Source organism: Micropterus dolomieu, linkage group LG03 (assembly GCF_021292245.1).
Source record: "Micropterus dolomieu isolate WLL.071019.BEF.003 ecotype Adirondacks linkage group LG03, ASM2129224v1, whole genome shotgun sequence".
NCBI classification, from domain to species: domain Eukaryota; kingdom Metazoa; phylum Chordata; class Actinopteri; order Centrarchiformes; family Centrarchidae; genus Micropterus; species Micropterus dolomieu.
Window position 1 is genome coordinate 35,079,388 of NC_060152.1, and position 20,641 is coordinate 35,100,028.

Genomic DNA, 20,641 nt, shown 5'->3' on the forward strand with positions numbered 1-20,641 from the left:
TGTATTACTGACGGTGTATTACTGACTGTATATTTCAGACAGTATATTTCCGACGGTGTATTTTTGACTCTATATTTCCAACGGTGTATTACTGACGGTATATTTTTGATGGTGTATTACTGACTGTATATTTCAGACAGTATATTTCCGACGGTGGATTTCTGACTGCTCTGTGTTTACCTGTAGGAGGATCAGAGAAGGATCTCCTTATGGTCACCTTCCTAACTGGAGGCTGCTGTCTGTTATCGTTAAATGTGGAGACGACCTGAGACAGGAGCTGCTCGCCTTCCAGGTGCTGCAGCAGCTCAAGGTAACCCTGTGACATCACTACTGACTGAGAACTACTGACCAATGGAACGCAGAAAACTCAGCTCTGCGCTCTTTTACCCTTTCTCCTCTTCCCCATCTTCCTCTTCCTTCAAACTTCTCCTCTCTTCTTCTCTTCCTCTACTTATCTCCACCCTCCTCGTCGTCATCATAATCCTGCTCTTTTTCTTCTTCTGTGTATCCATTTTCCTTCTGTTCTTCTTCCTCCTCACTTCCACCTCCTCATCTCAAATCCCTCCTTCACTGCTCTTTTTTCTCCTTCCTCATGTTTCTCCCTTTCCCTCCTCCTAGTCCTTCCTCCTCCGGCTTCTCGTTGCAAAGCTTCAATTCAAAGGAAATAAAAGTAGAACTGGAAGTGACTGTTGAGAAAAAGTGAACAACAGAGGCTACACCTCAGTGTTACCTCCTGGTGACTGTTGCAATATGAAAAAGGGTAAGAAAGGTGAAGCAGCTGAGACTGTAGAGCAAGTTGAGTTCAGGTGTGACTCCTGTCTCAGCACAGAGTTACTGCTGAAAAGACAACATTGAGATCAAATACAGCTAAATGGATCAGGTGTTCTTCATGTAAAATCCTTGTCCCCCCCTGCAGTCTATCTGGGAGCAGGAGCGCGTCCCCCTCTGGATAAAGCCCTATAAGATCCTTGTGCTGTCATCGGACAGCGGGATGATTGAGCCCGTGATGAACGCCGTGTCCCTCCATCAGGTGAAGAAGCAGAGCCAGCTGTCTCTGCTGGACTACTTCCTGCAGGAGCACGGTGCTCCGACCACCGAGGCCTTCCTGTCTGCTCAGCGGAACTTCGTCCAGAGCTGCGCCGGGTACAGCCTCATCTGTTACCTGCTGCAGGTCAAAGACAGGTGAGAGGATGACATCACGTGGTCTCAGCTCCGCCTGCTCACACACCGTTCCTGTTAGCCCTCTCATGTTGTGAACTTCTGTCCTTTCAGGCACAACGGGAACATCCTATTGGATGCTGAGGGTCACATCATCCACATTGACTTCGGCTTCATCCTGTCCAGTTCTCCCAAGAACCTCGGCTTCGAAACATCGGCCTTCAAACTTACCACAGAGTTTGTTGATGTGAGTTCATCTGAAGGTTCTCGTGTTCCTATAGGAAGTTCTAGTGGCAACTGAAGAGGTTCTAGTGTTCCTGTAGGAGGTTCTAGTGGTCATTTAGGAAGTTCTAGCGGCCATCAGTGACTTTCTAGTGTTCATGTAGGAGGTTGTACTGGTCATCGAGGAGGTTCTAGTGTTCCTGTAGGAGGTTCTAGTGGCCATCGAGGAAGTTCTAGCGGCCATCAGTGACTTTCTAGTGTTCATGTAGGAGGTTGTAGCGGCCATCGAGGACGTTCTCGTGTTCCTGTAGGAAGTTCTAGCAGCCATCAATGACTTTCTAGTGTTCATGCGCTGTGAGATAACTGTTGTTGTGATTTGGCGCTATATAAATAAAATTGAATTCATGTAGGAGGTTCTAGTTTTCCTGTAGGAAGTTCTAGCAGCCATCAATGACTTTCTAGTGTTCCTGTTGGTTTCTAGTGGTCATTGAGGAGGTTCTTGTTTCTTTAGGAGGTTCTCGTGGCCACAGAGGTTGGCCTGTCACGATAACTTCTTTTGTTGGATGATATATTTTCCCAGCAGTGATATCATTGTCATGTTAGCACCACCGTGTGGCCGCTCATTAATGATTTTACATTTAGGTTAATAACTCGCTGTTCATCTGCGTAAAACAGCGCCGTGTATGCTGCTGCGAGTACATGGTTCTGGTGGAACATGAAGGTTTTTTCAACAGGACTTGTGTGAGAATAAAAATATATTTACTGAAAGTGTGTGTGTGGTTCTCAGGTGATGGGCGGTCCAGACGGCGACATGTTTAACTACTATAAGATGTTGATGCTTCAGGGTCTGATCGCAGCCAGGAAACACATGGACCGGGTCCTGCAGATAGTGGAGATCATGCAGCAAGGTGAGGACGCACACACACACACACACACACACACACACACACACACACACACACAGGCGTTACCATGACCGTACTGCCCCCCCCCCCCCCCCCCCCCCCCCCCCCCCCCCCCCCCAGGTACCCAGCTGCCCTGCTTCCACGGGTCCAGCACCATGCGGGGCCTGAAGGAGCGGTTCCACATGAGTCTGACGGAGGAACAGCTGCAGCTGCTGGTGGACCAGCTGGTGGACGGGTCCATGAGGTCTCTCACCACCAAACTGTACGACGGCTTCCAGTACTTCACCAACGGCATCATGTGACCCGGCGGCGGCGTGTGTGCGTGTGTGTGCGTGTGTGTGTGTGTGTGTGTGTGAATGGAGACTGATGATCCTCCTGCTCTCAGAAGTCGGCGGCAGAGACGATGAGCCTCCTCTGTCCTCCTCTCCGTCTGTCTCTCGTGGTCTTTTTGTTGAAAGAACTTTCTTTGTCTCATTTGGTTCCAGCTCTTTTTCTTGTTTTTCCATATTTGGGCAGATGTCCCTGATTGGCTGCTCAGCCGGACTCTTGGCCAATCAGAGGAGCAGCCCAGTTTTAGTTTGACATGTGAACAGGTGGACAGTTTTTACAGGTAGAACCCGAAGGAAACGAGTCGGCGTCCAGAAGCTGGAGCCGCGGACTGAAGGACCACTCCGGAGCTTCTCATGTTTTAACTAACTGACTGGAACCAGTTTGTCCTCTGACCCATTAAACTAACCAGTGTCCACCTGCAGGTCCAGCTTCATGTGGTTCATGTGTCTTTATCTCCGACGTTTAAACTGATCAGCAGAGTAGAACTAGTGTTGTACTGCTGGAGTGAAAACTGCGCTCAGAGGAAAGTCCTGTTTGGTTCTGTTACTGAGCTGGTCTGGTTCCTCTGAAGTACCGTCAGGTTCTCAGGGTCTTAAAACACATCATACTCATAAGATTATTTTTAGATGTTTCAAACCTTTAAGGCTTCAGCGTTTCTTCCAACATTTAGAGGTTCATGTGGGAAAACAACATGAAGGACTACAGAACCCAGCGGCCGGTCTGATCAGGACTACAGAACCCAGCGGCCGGTCTGATCCTGTTGGTGTTTCACAGATTTGTTACGAAGTCTTTATTTTTCATGCTGCGTATTCTTTTTCTTCTTCTGTACGACTGAGTCTCTGCTGCTCTCTCATCATCCAGTTTCCACATAAAGTGCGTCCTACAGGTGCTGAAGTCGTCCTACCTGGTCCTCAGGGGCCCCGTGCAGGTGTGCTCAACATATTAAGGCATGGATTCAGTAGCGGGAGGGTTCTCTGACCAACACGAAGTATTTGCTGGCCCCCAGGTGCTGCTGCTTCATGTTGTAGCCGTGCACCAGGGGCGAGTTCAGCGCCGACACAACGTTGCAAAACGTTTGGGATTGAACTCGCCCCTGGTGTCATTGGGTGAAAGAGACCTCGTGTTCTGGTGTTACTGTAGCGCCCCCTGCAGGTAGGACTATTAAATGTCATCAGGCCACGCCTACAAACGTGTGGTTACCAATGACGGAGAAACAGGAAGTGATACCAACCAACTCGTTTAGTTTGGGGTCATCTAAATATGGTTGGTCATACGAAGCAAAAACTGTTTCAGCACAGCGAGACAGCGCCGCCATGTGGTGTGACAAACGGTAAATACCATCATAATGGTGAAGTACTGGTCTGTGTACCCACCAGCTGCGTGGCCCCGGTACTCTTCTCTAAGCCGAGCACACAGAACAAGATGCATTAAAAATTAATAAGAAATAAATCATTTAATATTTAATGAAAATTCATCAAATACTGCAGGCCTGACTAAAAGCTTTACTGAAGAGAGAAGTTTCACGCCTACTCTTCAAAATGGAAATGTTTGGTTGCTTCCTGAACCCAGGCTGGGGCCTGACTCCTGACCCCCGGCACCAGCAGCAGCCGTGCATTCTGGGAGCGCGGCGCTGTGGTGGGGCAGCAAGGTGTGAGGAGTTCTTTCATATAGGATGGTGCCTGACCGCCCATGAGCCGTGTACTTTAACGTGAATCTGTCCTGTTAAACGTCTCTGTCCTCCTGCAGAGCTGCTTCATTTCAGCTTCTATAAAGTTTGATGTGTTTCTGTGTTAACGTAGAAGAAGTTCCTCTGCAGGAACAGGTTCTGTCAGGTTCTCTGTCCAAACCGCACGTTACTGTCACGATACACAGCGAGGCACAGTGAGCCAGGTGGGGGTTCAGGTGTGGTCCTGTGATGTCAATCCAAACATTAATATGGAAATATTTTTAAATCCAATATAATCATTAAATATGTATTTAAAAGGAATAAATCATCAAACAGCAGGACAGGAAGACGGCTGAAACTGAGGAAACTGAGTCCTGGAGAAACCAGATCAGTTTGTGTTTCTGATCCTGGTTCCTCAATCAAGTTACCTGACAGGTAATATTTAGTTTACACACTCACTTCAACCTGTAAATAAATATTTAGTTTTAGTCCTTTAAAACACAAACTGTCGATAATCGATGGAACTTTATTAATCAGGCAGCTGATGGAAACTTACAGATAAAATAAAGAGCTGTTCAAAGTAAAAATCCATAAAATAAAGATCAATAATTGATCACTTCCTGTCCAGCTGAGAGCGCGTGATCCTGATGGTGGACACGCGGGAGCAGCAGAGCTCCAGCTGCTCCGTGTCAGCACTACATTACCCAGAGTTCCGCAGGGCGGGGGAGGAGGCGGGGCTTTACCTGCCCACACCTGCAGAGAGTTGAGAGACTGAAGGAAGAAAAACTGACAGAAACCGGAGCGGGAAGAAAATGTTGGTCCGACCCACACAGTCCGTCTGAGTCACCGAGCCGAACCCACCTGATCCGGACTGAGCCGATCCGGGTTTAGTCCGAGTCCACCTGTATCCCGGATCCACCTGAGACTCCCTGAAGATTTCTCAACATTTACTGAAGCAGGAAGTGAGACAGGAGCCGCAGACATGGTGAGTTTCTCTTAGTACTCCAAATCTCCAGAACGGGTCAGAACTTTAAGACAGCAGAGAAGCACACTCCGGTCCCGGTGCTGGATCGGGCCAGGTCGTGGTCCCGCAGGGTTCTGGTTTACTGTGAAACTCCCGCAGGAACAGATCTCTGATCAGATCTCTGTTTGTTTTTAACTGAAACTTCCTGAAGTTTGTTTTTGACTTTTTCAAAGAAACAAAGTCAAAGAGAACTTCAGAAATCCTTAATAATCATCCGTGATCACTCATCAATAATCAGGGATTAATAATCAATCAGCACTTTGGAAAACGGAATCAATCAGTGAATTAAATCTAAGAAATCTCTAAATACCAAAAGGAAACAAAGTGAATTAAATTAATCAAAAAGACAAAAACAGAAATAAAAAAGATAAGAAACGTGTTAAAGTCAAAATATACAAACAAATAAATAAACAAATTACAATTAAATTAAGAAAAAACAAATAATTCAGATGTATAGCTACCATGGAAACCCTCAGTGACAGCGAGGTTCCTGCAGAACGTTCTGTCTGTTTAGATCATGATGATTTACTTTATGGTGATGTTCAGTGTGAAGGCCAGATTATGGCCCCCGGGGCTCCTGAGGGGCCACACAAATGTACTAAACTAAACTCTGTGGCCTCTTAAAGAGACATTTTCAAATCTGAATCATTAGTTTGTTCACAGTGTAATAAAGTACTACAATAGTACTAGAGTAGTACTCTGCAGGACTGACAGTACATGAACACTGCACAGGGAGCAGAGGTGTGTTTTCTAGGTGGGGCATCAACAGGGGCCCTAAACAAAGAGATCTGCGTTAAAGCTGCAGCTGATGATCGAGTGATCGACGAATCGTTCAGGAGACGAAGTGATTTATTGACGACTTGTTGCAGCTCAGAATGTTTCATCCTGTCGTTTATTTATAAACACACACACACAAACAGCTGACTGGTCTGATCTGATCTCCCTCCTGAATTCCCAGCATTCCTCAGTCCTGTGGGATCTTGTTTAGGAGCGACGCCTCGACACGCAGCGCTGTGTGTGTGTGTGTGTGTGGAGAAATACTCTGTTCAAAATTACTTAGGTATTAAAGTATTAGCATCAAAATACCCTAAAAGTAAAATACTAAAAGTATTTATTTGCATATTTTTTTGGATTGTAATTATTGTCATGAAGATGGCCTCTGCGCTGCGTTTTGAGTTCAACGAAACAAATTTAATTCCCACTTTTCTCACGTCGTCAGTGGAACTATTTGTTCATGCAGCAAAGCGCCTGAGGAGCGGGAAACGTGCCGCGGCGCTCGTGCGTCTCCGCCGGCGTGGACTCCGTACACCGCTGCTGGGAATATTTCTCTCCAACTTTCTCTCACTGTGCAACAAACCAGTGGGGAAAAACAGAGACCGTAAAATGTCCGACCAGAGAGGATTCTGGATCACAGCTGCACCACAATAAGCAGAGACTATCACGCCGTCCCCCCGCTGGGACACGCGATGGTCCACATGATTCCTGCAGGCAGAAACTCTGTAAACCTGCAGTGAGGCTTTAGAGGACCTTCAGGCGGGTTTGGACTGAGACGTGGCTGTGACGTCCTACATCAGCTTCTGTGAGGACAGACCCCGGTTCACCACAGACTCTGGTTCGCTAAGACAGATCCCGGTTCACAGCTAAGGATGGAGGAGGGGCCGGTGTTTAGAAGTGGAGACCAGACCAAGAGTCCAGCTGAACGGCTGTACCCGGCCATCGACTCTGCTTCTGTCTGGAGGGGCTCAGACAGACCACCAACTACAAACCCAAAGCCTCCCACCCCATTAATGACTCTCACCTGGCCAACGTGCTGAACCAGTTCTACTGTTGCTTTGAATGACAATGGGACAGACCTGACTCCATCCCCCGTGACTCCATTGATCAGCAGCAGTCCACCTCCCCAACCTCGGCAGGGTCCAGAAGCCTTCAACAACTCCCCACCCCAGAGTCTGTCTCCATTCTCGGGAGGGGCCTCAACTGTTCAGGAGGCAGAACTCTCGCCAAGCAGTTGGGCCGGACTCTGTCTCACCATCCACCCTGAACCAGTCTCTAGTCAGCACTGTGGAGTCCTTCTACTTCCTGGGCACCATTATCTCTCAGGACTTGAACATCACCTCCCTCACCAAGAAGGTCCAGCAGAGGATGTACTTCATGCTACGGCTGCAGAAGTTCAACCAGCTAAAGTCAGTTATAGTGGACTTCTACACCGCCATCACCATCTGGTACGCTGCTGCCAGGGACAAGGGCAGGGTGCAATCTACCATCCCTCAGGACCTGTACGCCTCCACAAACTGATCTGGTATAAATTTATACTTTAAGCAATAATAAATCAGGTGTTTAAATGTGGAGGACAGAAACCAGGTACAGAGCTGAGATCTGGTTCTTCCAGTCTGTATCAAAAAACAAAACAAAAGTAAATGTTTCAGATGTAAACACGAGGGATATAACATGGCAAGAAACTGTTTCTACACCAAGAAGATCTGAAAGTTCATTAGTGAGCTTTTGTTGATTCTGGAGTAAAAAGGAAGAAAACAGTTAAGGAAGGAATTAAAGACAGAGTTTTGTTTTTATTACACAGAAAGAAATGACTGCATCATCTGCATATAGGTTAAAGCACAGTCACAATCAGTTCTTGTTGTCTTCAGGGACCTGGTCTTCAGACGTGGTTTAACTAATCCAGACTAACAAATTGTTTTTAGGCTGAAAAAGTCCTGTTCATTCTTATCCAGGTGATTTATTACAAATAAATATTATTATTATTATTATTTCCATCACAAGTTCATCTTTGAAAAAACAGAACGCTCTTATTTTGAAATTAAAGCTGAGTGCTGATCATGTGATTGGCTGACGTGTTACTATGGTCACAGTCATGACTCCAGGTGAGCTACATTCAGAGGTGATGAACCAGTCCTGACCCTCTCTGTCTTTATGCCCTGCCCCCTCAGGGTAGTAAAGAGCGATACCATTGGCAGGCTCAGAACGTGAAGGTGAGCGGGGTGGACGACATGGTGCTGCTGTCCAAGATCAACGAGGACGCCATCACAGACAACCTGAAGAAGAGATTCATGGACGACTTCATCTTTGTATCCTTATACAGTACTAGAGAAAGTATTCAGAAGTTTTATATACTGCATTAAAAATGTTTAAGTAAAAGTATTAGCATCAAAGTTTAGTTAAAGTAAAAGTACTCCTTTGTACAAACTCGTTATAAATATTTACACCCACTGACTGTAGGTGGTGCTGTTGTTACTGTGACTTCCTGTTTCCACAGACTGTTGCTCCTGATTGGCCAGGGCTGCAGGTGTTTCCTGGCAGCAGTTTCAGTTTTTACTGTTCGACCTGATTCAGTGGATCCAGTTAGTCGTTACTGAGAGCTCAGGGAGACTAAAGGGCTCATGAGGAGCTGCAGCAGCTCAGAGTTCTGGACCTGGTGGTGCTGGTGGTTCTAGTTGTGGTCCTTGACCTGGTTCTTCCTTTTCAGACCTACATCGGGTCCGTTCTGATCTCTGTGAATCCTTTCAAACAGCTTCCATATTTCACTGACAGAGAGGTGGAGCTCTACCAGGGAGCGGTGAGACACACACTCGCATTCACTGGATGACCTTAATCTAAAGTAACCTGACCCTAACCCTGGTTCGAATTATTGGGGGGATTGGGGGCTTGGACCCCCCAGAAGAGGCAACAGTTCAGGGGTCTTTCTTACCTGTCACTGTAAATATTACAATATATTTCCTGTACTCTTGCCTTATATTCAAGAATGTTAATATTAAAATTAAATATTAAAAAAGGACTGTACCATTTCCTAACCTTGATGTTAGTTTGACCGTCTGTCTGCCCGCATCGCTCGCAGGCAGCTGATCCGTTCAGTCCACCACACTAATGCAGGTTAATGTCAGCAGTTAGCTGCCTAGCTTCTTTAATACACTTCACTTTCCCACCTTCAGAGCATTTCTTTTACTGAAAATGAGCTGGGTGATGTTAGCTAGCTGAGAGCCCACCCTCTCATTTCATTACCACTATTTAATTTGTCAGCCAACACTGGTGCTCAGGCGAGAGCAGTGAAACTGAGGATTAGTTATTGTAGATACACATTTTGACATCAATACAGAGTTTATTGTAAGTCTTTTGGGAGTCTTTCTACAACAAGCATGATGTTTGTTTTCACTCTGGAATTCAGGAGTTTTACCTGCCCAGGTAAATGTTAAAATGGAGCCGGTGTAGACCGTCTCTGTTTAATATTATTTACAGAGACCCACAAACTCCCCAACAGTGTAACATGTAGAGCCTCCTGCTCTACTGAACCCAGATTACACTTCACTCAGTCAACGTGAGCAGGAGGGAAGGAGCGATTCGCTAAGAAACAGTTACAACTTCAACTGTTGAAATGATAAGACTTAGGAATTACAGATAATGCAGACTGCATCGTAACACGTATGTAATGTATTGATATGTTTCCCCTCTTCTCCCCCCAGGCTCAGTACGAGAACCCCCCCCACATCTACGCGCTGGCCGACACCATGTACAGAAACATGATGATTGACAACGAGAACCAGTGTGTCATCATCAGGTAGGCGGGGCTTTGTCTTGCTTCGGTCTTCAGTGTTTCTCTACAAGATTAAACATTCGTAAATAATCAAACACCTGTAGATATGAATTATTATCAGAGGCCGGACAAGCAGGAAGTGAGGTCAGCAGGTAACTTCAGGGTTTCAGACCCACAAGGGCGGTTCACTTCTGAGTGCTGAGTGGCTAACCTGTTCCAGAGCCCCGCCTACTGACCAATCAGCTCTCTTGGAAGATGACATCAGCATCTGTAGGAGATCCCGTAGACAGTTTTCTACTTCCTGTTTGCTGTGGGTGGTGCAGAGATTTGGTCCTACAGAGACTGGAGCTCTGAAGCCTGGTACTGGTTCTACTGACAGGAAGCTGCTCGCCGCTCTGAGAAGCAGGCGGAGCTTCTGGCGCCCTGATGATGCAGTTATCAGCTGTCTTCCTGCAGCTGGATGATGAGTTCACCTTCTTCCTGTTTGTCTCAGATTAGTTTGTAAAATCTGCTGCCAGCAGACTGTCCTCGTCTGTGATTGGCCGTCTGTGACGTGAACGCGCTCTTGGCTGAATTATTGATAACCAGCGTCATGTGACTGCTGAGCCTGATTGATCGTTGGAGAAGGTGAACTTCGCAGTACAGGCGTCTGATCTCAAACCTGAGCCCCGCCCACTTCAGAGAGCTCAGAGGAAAAACTGACAACTCGTCTGTTAACGTTTCAGTTGGTTCATTTCATCGCTGCGCGTCTCGCTTATAAACAATCGCTGTGTCCGAAATCCCCGCTCATCCGCTCCTCGCCACCCCCCCGTAGGGAGCTGTATGTAGAGCACTACACAGTGAGCTCCTCGCATTATTAAAACAACACTTTCGGACACCACTCCGATCTTTATTTTGGCACTCTTAATTACATCAGTGCCTTCGGACAATCAGTTTTTTCTATCAGTGCAATGCATGATGGTATATACGACTTGATTAGTGACCGTCGGTTGTACACTGCTTTCCAAAATGCATTCTGGGATACACTGAGTGGGCTACGGGTGAGTTGAGACACATGGTGCATTCCATTTGACATGGGAAGTCGGAATTTCCGAGTTCCCAGTTGGAACTTTCAACTGGAACGCCCCCTGAAGTCGGATTTCCGACTCGGGAAGTCGGGAGAACCGCACTACCCCGACTTCGTGATCCAAGATGGCTGCCGGGGTATCAACAGTTAGAGATTAGCACGTCTGTGTACTCATAAATGTTTGTACACAAAGTGCTGTCAAGCAGCTGTCTGCGGACGTGTTGCTACAGTCTTTAGTGTGAGTAAATACCACACAATGCGTTTTTTTAATCAACCGGCGTATCAATAGCTAACCTGGCTAGTTGTAAACAACAGCTGGTCAGGTTTTCCGACTTGTTAACTGGAACGCCGTAAACTCGGGTGTGACATCATTCCCAGCTCCGACCTCCGACTTCCGAGGTAAATGGAACGCGGCAACAGCCTGTATCTGTAACTTAATGTGCACTGTCCCTTTTAAATAAACCAACACACGAACAGATCAGTCATTCTCAGGAAGAAGTTGTTTGTTGACTCAAAGACACTCAAACGTTTAATACTGACGAGCTCGTAGAGGACGACAGGTGAACAGGTTTTTAACTTTATAAAGTCGTAATAATCTGTTTCCTGTCGGTCAGCGGTGAGAGCGGAGCTGGAAAAACAGTCGCTGCCAAATACATCATGAGCTACGTGTCCAAAGTGTCCGGAGGTGGAGACAAAGTCCAGGTCAGTACACAGAGGACCACAGAGGTACTTTAGGTGTTGGAATCCGAGTCAGAATGAAATATTTGGATCAGTACTTCACTGTTACCGTTGTTACTGCTGCTGATGCTGGTGTGTTTGTGCGCAGCATGTTAAAGACATCATCCTGCAGTCCAACCCGCTGCTGGAGGCTTTCGGAAATGCCAAGACCGTCCGCAACAACAACTCCAGCAGATTTGTGAGTATAAATATACTTTCTAAAGTGGATCACCTGAGAATTCTTGTTTCACAGACTGACCCGACGTCCTGGTTCTGACAGACCTGGCTTACAGAGTAGCCATGATTCTGAGGTTTCCCTACAGAACTATAAGCTGGAACAGGCTCTGCAGTTTAAAATACCTTCTTGCTTTGCTGACAGTCCCTGAAGATGCTCTCTTTACTCTGAAAGTAGTCCTGAAGAACCAAATAGAACCCGAGGACTGCATGTTCCCCCTGAAGTTTAAATATCTGCATCAGAAAGCTCGCTTTAAAGATTTCCTTTAAACATTACGCTATAGTACTACATGTACACACTGTGCTCCTCCTGTCAGGGTAAATACTTCGAGATCCAGTTCAGTCGAGGAGGCGCTCCTGATGGAGGGAAAATCTCCAACTTCCTGTTGGAGAAGAGTCGAGTCGTTTCACAGAATCCTGGAGAGAGAAGCTTCCACATCTACTACCAGGTACTGCAAAATATACTGCCAATTATACTACAGGTAATAAACGCACCTGACCTCTGTGACCTTTGACCTCTGTCCTCAGCTGTTGGGGGGGGCGACTGCAGAGCAGAGGGAGAACCTCGGGGTCACGACCCCCGACTACTATTACTACCTCAACCAATCAGGAACTTACACTGTGGAGGACATGAACGACAAGAAGGAGTTCTCTGATACCATGGTCTGTGTCTGTCTGTCTGTCTGTCTGTCTGCACCTGTCTGTCTGTCTGTCTGTCTGCACCTGTCTGTCTGTCTGCACCTGTCTGTCTGTCTGCACCTGTCTGTCTGTCTGCCTGCAGCTGTCTTGTCAGCAGCTGTCTCTACCTGTCTTGTCAGCAGCTGTCTCTACCTGTCTGTCTCTCAGGGGGCGATGTCAGTAGTGGGTCTCTCGGTGGAGGATCAGGATTCAGTTCTTCAGCTGGTTGCAGGAATTCTTCATCTGGGAAACATCAGCTTCAGAGAGGAAAACAACTACGCTGTGGTCGAAAGCCAGGACTGTAAGATACTACAGTACTCAGTACACACTACAAATACTACACACTACAACACACAGGGTAATGATGTGGTGAAGAAGTTCAGGTTCATGCAGGTGTTCTAAAAATGACAGGAAGTTAGTAGGAGTTGCTCCGCAAAGGTACAGACGTATCCCTCCGCCACAGCTCAGTAAAGGTACAGACGTATCCCTCCGCCACAGCTCAGTAAAGGTACAGACGTATCCCTCCGCCACAGCTCAGTAAAGGTACAGACGTATCCCTCCGCCACAGCGCAGTAAAGGTACAGACGTATCCCTCCGCCACAGCGCAGAAAAGGTACAGACGTGACGTATGACTAAGCAAAGGTACAGACGTATCCCTCCGCCACAGCGCAGAAAAGGTACAGACGTGACGTAGGACTCCGCAAAGGTACAGACGTATCCCTCCGCCACAGCGCAGAAAAGGTACAGACGTGACGTAGGACTCCGCAAAGGTACAGACGTATCCCTCCGCCACAGCTCAGCAAAGGTACAGAAAGAGCTAACTAAACAGACTGAAGCTTTGGGTGATCCTTGTGGGTCCTGATCCTATTGTCACTGTTGGTGAAACTGTCCTTGTCTTCCTGTCAGTCCTGGCGTTCCCGTCCTTCCTGTTGGGGATCTCTCAGGACGGCCTCTGCAGTAAACTGACCAGTAGGATTATGGACAGTAAGTGGGGCGGGAAAACCGAGTCCATCTCCGTCACCCTGAACACGGAGCAGGCCTGTTTCTCCAGAGACGCCCTGTCCAAAGCTCTGTACACCCGACTCTTCGACTTCCTCGTTGACGTCAGTCCACATCTGCACCCCACACGCCTTCATTTGATCTCTGGCTTCAGGTGGTTCTGTACTGATTCTGTTCTGTGTGTGACAGTGTGTTAATAAAGCCATGCAGAAGGACCAAGAGGAGCTCAACATTGGCGTCCTCGACATCTACGGCTTCGAGATCTTCCAGGTATAAATACACACAGGACCCTCACTGACACAGTACATCTCTAACCATGAACAGAAACCAGATCCTAATCCCTAATAACACATCTGAACCACGTTTTAGTACAGCCTGTAATTTACCTCATAAAGACAGAACTACAAGCACAGGATGCACAAATACCAGCTAGTCAGAACTCAAAGTTCCCACACTGTGTGAGACACTGAAGCTACACCTGAACAGGTGGGAGGCACAGACAGTTCAAGCTTGTAGAACAGCGTAAAGTAGCGAGCGTGCTGCTTGTAGAACAGCGTAAAGTAGCGAGCGTGCTGCTTGTAGAACAGCGTAAAGTAGCGAGCGTGCAGCTTGTAGAACAGCGTAAAGTAGCGAGCGTGCAGCTTGTAGAACAGCGTAAAGTAGCGAGCGTGCAGCTTGTAGAACAGCGTAAAGTAGCGAGCGTGCAGCTTGTAGAACAGTGTAAATCTGCTGTCCCCTCAAAATAACTCAATAAATCACACAGCCGTTAATGTCTAAACCTCTGGCAACAAAAGTGAGGACACGCCTAAGTGAAAATGTCCACATTGGGCCCAAAGTGTCAATATTTTGTGGGGCCCCCATTATTTTCCAGCGCTGCCTTAATCCTCTTGGGCCTGGAGTTCACCAGAGCTTCACAGGTTGCCTCTGGAGTCCTCTTCCACTCCTCCATGACGACATCACGGAGCTGGTGGATGTTAGAGACCTTGCTCTCCTCCACCTTCCTGGACTCTGGTAAACCATCAGGAAACAGGGGGACTCTGGTAAACCATCTAGTGTCCGGAGAAATCAGAAGTGGCCTTCATGGAAGACTTGCAGCCAAAAAGCCTCCGACATCGAAACAAGGCTGAGACTCAACTGTGCAGGAAACACGGGAACTGGGAGCAGGAGTTCTGAACTGATGAGTCAGCGTGAAAGTTCTGGCAGCAGGTTGTTCTCTTAAGGGCTGGAGAGCAGAATAAGAACGAGAGTCTGCAGGCAGCATAAAGCATGCAGACTCCTGCAGGTTTGGGATTTGGTTAGAATGAACGGTCTCCTCAATGCTGAGAAATACAGGCAGATAATTACCCATCATGCAGTTCCATCAGGGAGGCCTTATTGCAGATTGATCAGTGTCGGTCGGTCGATTGATTCTTCTGTTTCTGTTTTTTCCAGCGAAACGGCTTCGAGCAGTTCTGCATCAACTTTGTCAACGAGAAGCTGCAGCAGATTTTCATTGAGCTCACGCTGAAGGCAGAACAGGTGACACGCCATGACATCACGCCATGACATCACCAAGTTTCACCTTCTAGTCTTTCTTTTAATTCGGTTATTTCTGAGACCCTACTCTGGTTGTTTTTTCCTGTCGTTGTTGATGGTCTGTACTTCCTGTCTGCAGGTTCTTCTCTCTGAGCCTCACCTGTCCGTCTGAATCTGTCCTTCTGTCTCTGCAGGAAGAATATGTTCAGGAGGGGATCAAATGGACCCCCATCGAGTACTTCAACAACAAAGTGGTCTGTGACCTCATCGAGTCCAAACTGGTGAGTCAGGAGTGTCGGGCAGTAATATTATTACTTTCCCCAGCAAGTAGTAGTGTGCGGGATTAATATTGGTTACTAATCCAAGTAACACTGCGTTACTGCGTCACCACAGACCTCACGGCCGATACTGTCCTGCATCATCTAGTTTCAGTCTGGCTGCTTGTTGACTCCTATGGTTCACTATTTTTCCAGTAAACTGGATTCATTTCTAAAATGAACTGCTGAACAGGCTGCTGTCACTTTTCAGGAAGGGGCAGAGCGGGGGGGTAGTGAAGGTCGTATACTAACGTGATAAGTAATATTTGTACCTGTTGAGGGAGTAATTTATCACAGTTCCAGAGTAACTTGCCCAACACTATATATAAAACCCATCAGACATGCAGCAGTCGGTAAACTGAAAGACATCAGGCTGAGTGAGGGTGCTGGCAGCGTTCAGCTTCTCCTTTTAACTGAACTAAACCGTTAAATAACTAACAAAGAAGATGAACACAAAGTCAAATGTGAAACAAAAGCTACAATACAGCAAAAAGCAACAATAAAATCTCTTATTTAGTTTTTTATAATGTTGCCATAAATGAGCTGATGAAATGTGCCGCGTTCTTCTTCCTCTGTGGGTTTATTGGCTGAGTCAGACACATCGTTCAGCCTTTGGTCAGTCAGAGCTCCTTTATCTGGGAACTCCTGTCAACATCATGTCTGTGGTCGTTTCCCAGAATCCTCCGGGGGTTATGAGCATCCTGGACGATGTGTGCGCCACTATGCACGCTAAAGGTGAAGGAGCGGATCAGACGCTGCTGCAGAAGCTTCAGGGACAGATCGGATCCCACGAACACTTCAGCAGCTGGAACAAAGGATTCATCATCCACCACTATGCTGGGAAGGTACTCAGGACACCTGTCCGTCTATAATCTCCACCCGTCTGTCTATAATCTCCACCCGTCCGTCTGTCTATAATCTCCACCCGTCCGTCTGTCTATAATCTCCACCCGTCCGTCTGTCTATAATCTCCACCCGTCTGTTCATAAACTCCACCTGTCCGTTTGTTCATGTACTCCACCTGTCCGTCTGTCTATAATCTCCACCCGTCCGTCCGTCTATAATCTCCACCCGTCTGTCTATAATCTCCACCCGTCCGTCTGTCTATAATCTCCACCCGTCCGTCTGTCTATAATCTCCACCCGTCTGTCTATAATCTCCACCCGTCCGTCTATAATCTCCACCCGTCCGTCTATAATCTCCACCCGTCTGTCTATAATCTCCACCCTTCTGTCTATAAACTCCACCCGTCCGTCTGTCTATAATCTCCACCCGTCCGTCTGTCTATAATCTCCACCCGTCTGTTCATAAACTCCACCTGTCCGTTTGTTCATGTACTCCACCTGTCCGTCTGTCTATAATCTCCACCCGTCTGTCTATAATCTCCACCCTTCTGTTCATAAACTCCACCTGTCCGTCTGTCTATAATCTCCACCCGTTTGCCTATAATCTCCACCCTTCTGTTCATAAACTCCACCTGTCCAGCTGTCTATAATCTCCACCCGTCTGTCTATAATCTCCACCCTTCTGTTCATAAACTCCACCTGTTCAGCTGTCTATAATCTCCACCCGTCTGTCTATAATCTCCACCCGTCTGTCTATAATCTCCACCCGTCTGTCTATAAACTCCACCCGTCTGTTCATAAACTCCACCTGTCCGTTTGTTCATGTACTCCACCCGTCCGTCTGTCTATAAACTCCACCCGTTTGTTCATGTACTCCACCTGTCCGTTTGTTCATGTACTCCACCTGTCCGTCTGTTCATGTACTCCACCTGTCCGTTTGTTCATGTACTCCACCCGTCTGTCTATAATCTCCACCCGTTTGTTCATGTACTCCACCTGTCCGTTTGTTCATGTACTCCACCCGTCCGTCTGTCTATAAACTCCACCCGTTTGTTCATGTACTCCACCTGTCCGTCTGTCTATAATCTCCACCCGTTTGCCTATAATCTCCACCCTTCTGTTCATAAACTCCACCTGTCCAGCTGTCTATAATCTCCACCCGTCTGTCTATAATCTCCACCCTTCTGTTCATAAACTCCACCTGTTCAGCTGTCTATAATCTCCACCCGTCTGTCTATAATCTCCACCCGTCTGTCTATAATCTCCACCCGTCTGTCTATAAACTCCACCCGTCCGTTTGTTCATGTACTCCACCCGTCTGTCTATAATCTCCACCCGTTTGTTCATGTACTCCACCTGTCCGTTTGTTCATGTACTCCACCCGTCCGTCTGTCTATAAACTCCACCCGTTTGTTCATGTACTCCACCTGTCCGTCTGTCTATAATCTCCACCCGTTTGCCTATAATCTCCACCCTTCTGTCTATAATCTCCACCCGTCTGTTCATAAACTCCACCTGTCCGTTTGTTCATGTACTCCACCCGTCCGTCTGTCTATAAACTCCACCTGTCCGTTTGTTCATGTACTCCACCTGTCCGTTTGTTCATGTACTCCACCTGTCCGTTTGTTCATGTACTCCACCTGTCCGTCTGTCTATAATCTCCACCCGTCTGTCTATAATCTCCACCCGTTTGTTCATGTACTCCACCTGTCCGTTTGTTCATGTACTCCACCCGTCCGTCTGTCTATAAACTCCACCCGTTTGTTCATGTACTCCACCTGTCTGTCTGTCTATAATCTCCACCCGTCTGTCTATAATCTCCACCCGTCCGTCCAGGTGTCGTATGATGCCAGTGGTTTCTGTGAGAGGAACAGAGACGTGTTGTTTAACGACATCATTGAGCTGATGCAGAGCAGCGAGTTGTAAGTACTCAGATTTGTGTGTGTGTGAGAGATGACCTCACAATGAGCTCACATTGACCCCGTTTGTGGTGTGTTTGTTGTCAGTCCGTTCATCAAAGCTCTGTTCCCTGAGAACCTGGAGGCCGAGAAGAGAGGGCGTCCGAGCACCGCCAGCAGTAAGATCAAGGTGAGAGAGACAGCAGCCGCCTTGCTCCCGGGGGGGTTTAGTGACATGTGACATGGTGAGGTTTTGCAACGCCGGTGAAAGTCAGACAACCTTTCTAACAAGCATGCATCACGTTAAGTCAGCGCTGCATGACCTTACTTGGCAGAAAGCTGCCATGCTATGTGTGTCCCATCTGCAGTCCTGGGTAGGTCGACACAAACACTAATACAATTTATACAAATATAGTTCAAAATACATTAAATACTTAAATCAGTCATAGACCCAAATATACATACAAATATCAGCCATTCCACCCTACACTATGCAAGATTTCTAAATAATCACTATCATGGTGTCTAATAAAATACAGAAACTGTGTCTGCTAACAGGACAGCCATTTTATTTCAGGCTAGCTTGTGCTAGCATGTTACCAGCTAGATAGCATGTTATCGGTTAGCTCGGCTGACAGTCAACAAACTTCCAGCACCTGTTTCATGAAGACAGTGTTATGACCTGGCTCAAAAGGCCACAACAAAAGGGAGACACACCAGGGCAGAAGTTGATTAAACCAAAATTAACCAAATTAAGGCTGGTGCCAAAGTAAAGGTGAACAAGTGAACATTGTGGTTTCAGTCAGAGCAGGATGATGGATGGAAAATGTGTGTTGTAATGTGCAAGAAATAATAACTATCAACTACAACAACATGTCTAGAAACCGAGGCGAAACCTGTGGAGGGAAACAGATGGTAGCAAGTTAACAGAGAGGTCCGTCCGTCCTCAGCCCAGCAGCGACCTCAGCAGAATGAGAAGAGTTACAAACAGCCTACAGGGCAGTTAGCCCAGGTGCCCAGAGTTACCACAATCAGCTCTTCCTCTACAAGGAAGAGAGAGAGGCCACATCCACACATGACCCCACAGGGCGTCACAACACACAAATGAATTTTCCTGTGAGTTTTTATTAATGTTAAGTACAATTTTAAGATAACAGGAACATTTAGAGCCTGAGCTGGTTTGCAACATCCCATCGAGGGCTGTTTTTGGTTTGAACAGCACTTTATTTCAGCCCTGATTTACAGACTGAAATACTGCCGGCTCTCCGGTACACCAGGTAACTCTACCAGCAGGTGAAACCGTCCCACCCCTCCCTTTTAGGTACAAGCTAACAGTCTGGTCCAGACTCTGATGAAGTGCACCCCGCACTACATCCGCTGCATCAAACCCAACGAGACCAAACGTCCCCGGGACTGGGAGGAGAACCGGGTGAAACACCAGGTGGAGTACCTAGGACTCCGAGAGAACATCAGAGTCCGCCGGGCCGGATACGCCTATAGACGGGTCTTCAAAAAGTTCCTGCAGAGGTCAGAGGTCACTCACAGGGTAAGATCCCTTAGACTGTCCTGCTGCTTCAAACACGCTAACACGGGCCTGTGTGCTGCAGGTATGCCATCCTGACAAAGGACACCTGGCCTCAGTGGAGGGGCGAGGAGCGAAAGGGAGTCCTGCACCTCCTCAACTCTGTCAACATGGACCAGGACCAATTCCAGCTGGGCAAGACCAAAGTCTTCATCAAAGCTCCAGAGTCGGTACGAAATATTCACACACAGGAAGGACAGCTCAGGAAGTGGTTTATCCTGCTGGAAACTTTCAAAGTAAAGTTTCCTGCTAACAGTAACTGTTATCAGAAACACTGAGACTGAGACTCAGAGTTTGTGAACCAGAACCTCAAGAGAACTTTGGTCTGGCCAAACTGCACTACAGCTGCTGAACTGATCCAAAATCCACAAATGAATTTCTTCAAAATTCTGAGTTCTGTTTCTAAGGACGTGGCATTCTGGGTAGTGGAGTTCCAAGAAGCCCTCAGTCCATTCAGCCTGTCAGGGTCTGTCTGTGTCTTGTCTGATGTTTTTTCCTCTCTTCAGCTTTTCTTGTTGGAGGAGATGAGGGAGAGGAAGTATAACGGTTACGCTCGGGTCATCCAGAAGGCGTGGCGTAAACACATCGCAGTCCGCAAGTACGTCAAGATGAGGGAGGAAGGTAAGACCGTCTTCCACGATTGGGTTAAGGAAGAACTACATTTTGCTTGTGTTTGTGTCTTGGACAGTATGTCTTCCTCTCTACAAAGTGACTTTCTGTTTTTTGCAGCCTCTGACGTCCTGCTGAACAAGAAGGAGCGCCGCAGAAACAGCATCAACAGGAACTTTGTGGGCGACTACATCGGGACGGACAACCATCCAGAGATCAGACAGTTTGTTGGCCGCCGAGAGAGGATCGACTTTGCCGACGTCGTGGTGAAATTTGACCGAAGATTCAAGGTAAAAACTACAGAAAGAAACTACATTTCCACAAAGTCTGTCT

At 47.2% G+C, this 20,641-nt stretch overlaps 2 protein-coding genes across 2 annotated transcripts in view; both read left to right on the plus strand.

Annotated features, from left to right (window-relative positions):
• Positions 1–3,036, plus strand: part of pi4kb (phosphatidylinositol 4-kinase, catalytic, beta) — a 15,921-nt gene extending 12,885 nt beyond the window's left edge. Inside the window, exons 11-12 of the mRNA XM_046044922.1 lie at positions 2,168–2,288; positions 2,406–3,036. Coding sequence (XP_045900878.1) covers positions 2,168–2,288; positions 2,406–2,587 — 303 coding nt within the window. The 3' untranslated portion in view covers positions 2,588–3,036. The remainder of the gene's footprint in view (positions 1–2,167; positions 2,289–2,405) is intronic.
• Positions 3,037–5,004: 1,968 nt separating this feature from the next.
• myo1eb (myosin IEb) overlaps positions 5,005–20,641 on the plus strand; it is a 23,106-nt gene continuing 7,469 nt past the window's right edge. Inside the window, exons 1-20 of the mRNA XM_046043895.1 lie at positions 5,005–5,266; positions 8,251–8,388; positions 8,787–8,876; positions 9,778–9,872; positions 11,529–11,616; positions 11,741–11,830; positions 12,183–12,314; positions 12,394–12,528; positions 12,712–12,844; positions 13,450–13,646; positions 13,732–13,812; positions 14,974–15,060; positions 15,252–15,338; positions 16,052–16,219; positions 18,056–18,141; positions 18,226–18,307; positions 19,439–19,644; positions 19,725–19,869; positions 20,206–20,320; positions 20,429–20,598. Coding sequence (XP_045899851.1) covers positions 5,264–5,266; positions 8,251–8,388; positions 8,787–8,876; positions 9,778–9,872; positions 11,529–11,616; positions 11,741–11,830; positions 12,183–12,314; positions 12,394–12,528; positions 12,712–12,844; positions 13,450–13,646; positions 13,732–13,812; positions 14,974–15,060; positions 15,252–15,338; positions 16,052–16,219; positions 18,056–18,141; positions 18,226–18,307; positions 19,439–19,644; positions 19,725–19,869; positions 20,206–20,320; positions 20,429–20,598 — 2,328 coding nt within the window. The 5' untranslated portion in view covers positions 5,005–5,263. The remainder of the gene's footprint in view (positions 5,267–8,250; positions 8,389–8,786; positions 8,877–9,777; positions 9,873–11,528; positions 11,617–11,740; positions 11,831–12,182; positions 12,315–12,393; positions 12,529–12,711; positions 12,845–13,449; positions 13,647–13,731; positions 13,813–14,973; positions 15,061–15,251; positions 15,339–16,051; positions 16,220–18,055; positions 18,142–18,225; positions 18,308–19,438; positions 19,645–19,724; positions 19,870–20,205; positions 20,321–20,428; positions 20,599–20,641) is intronic.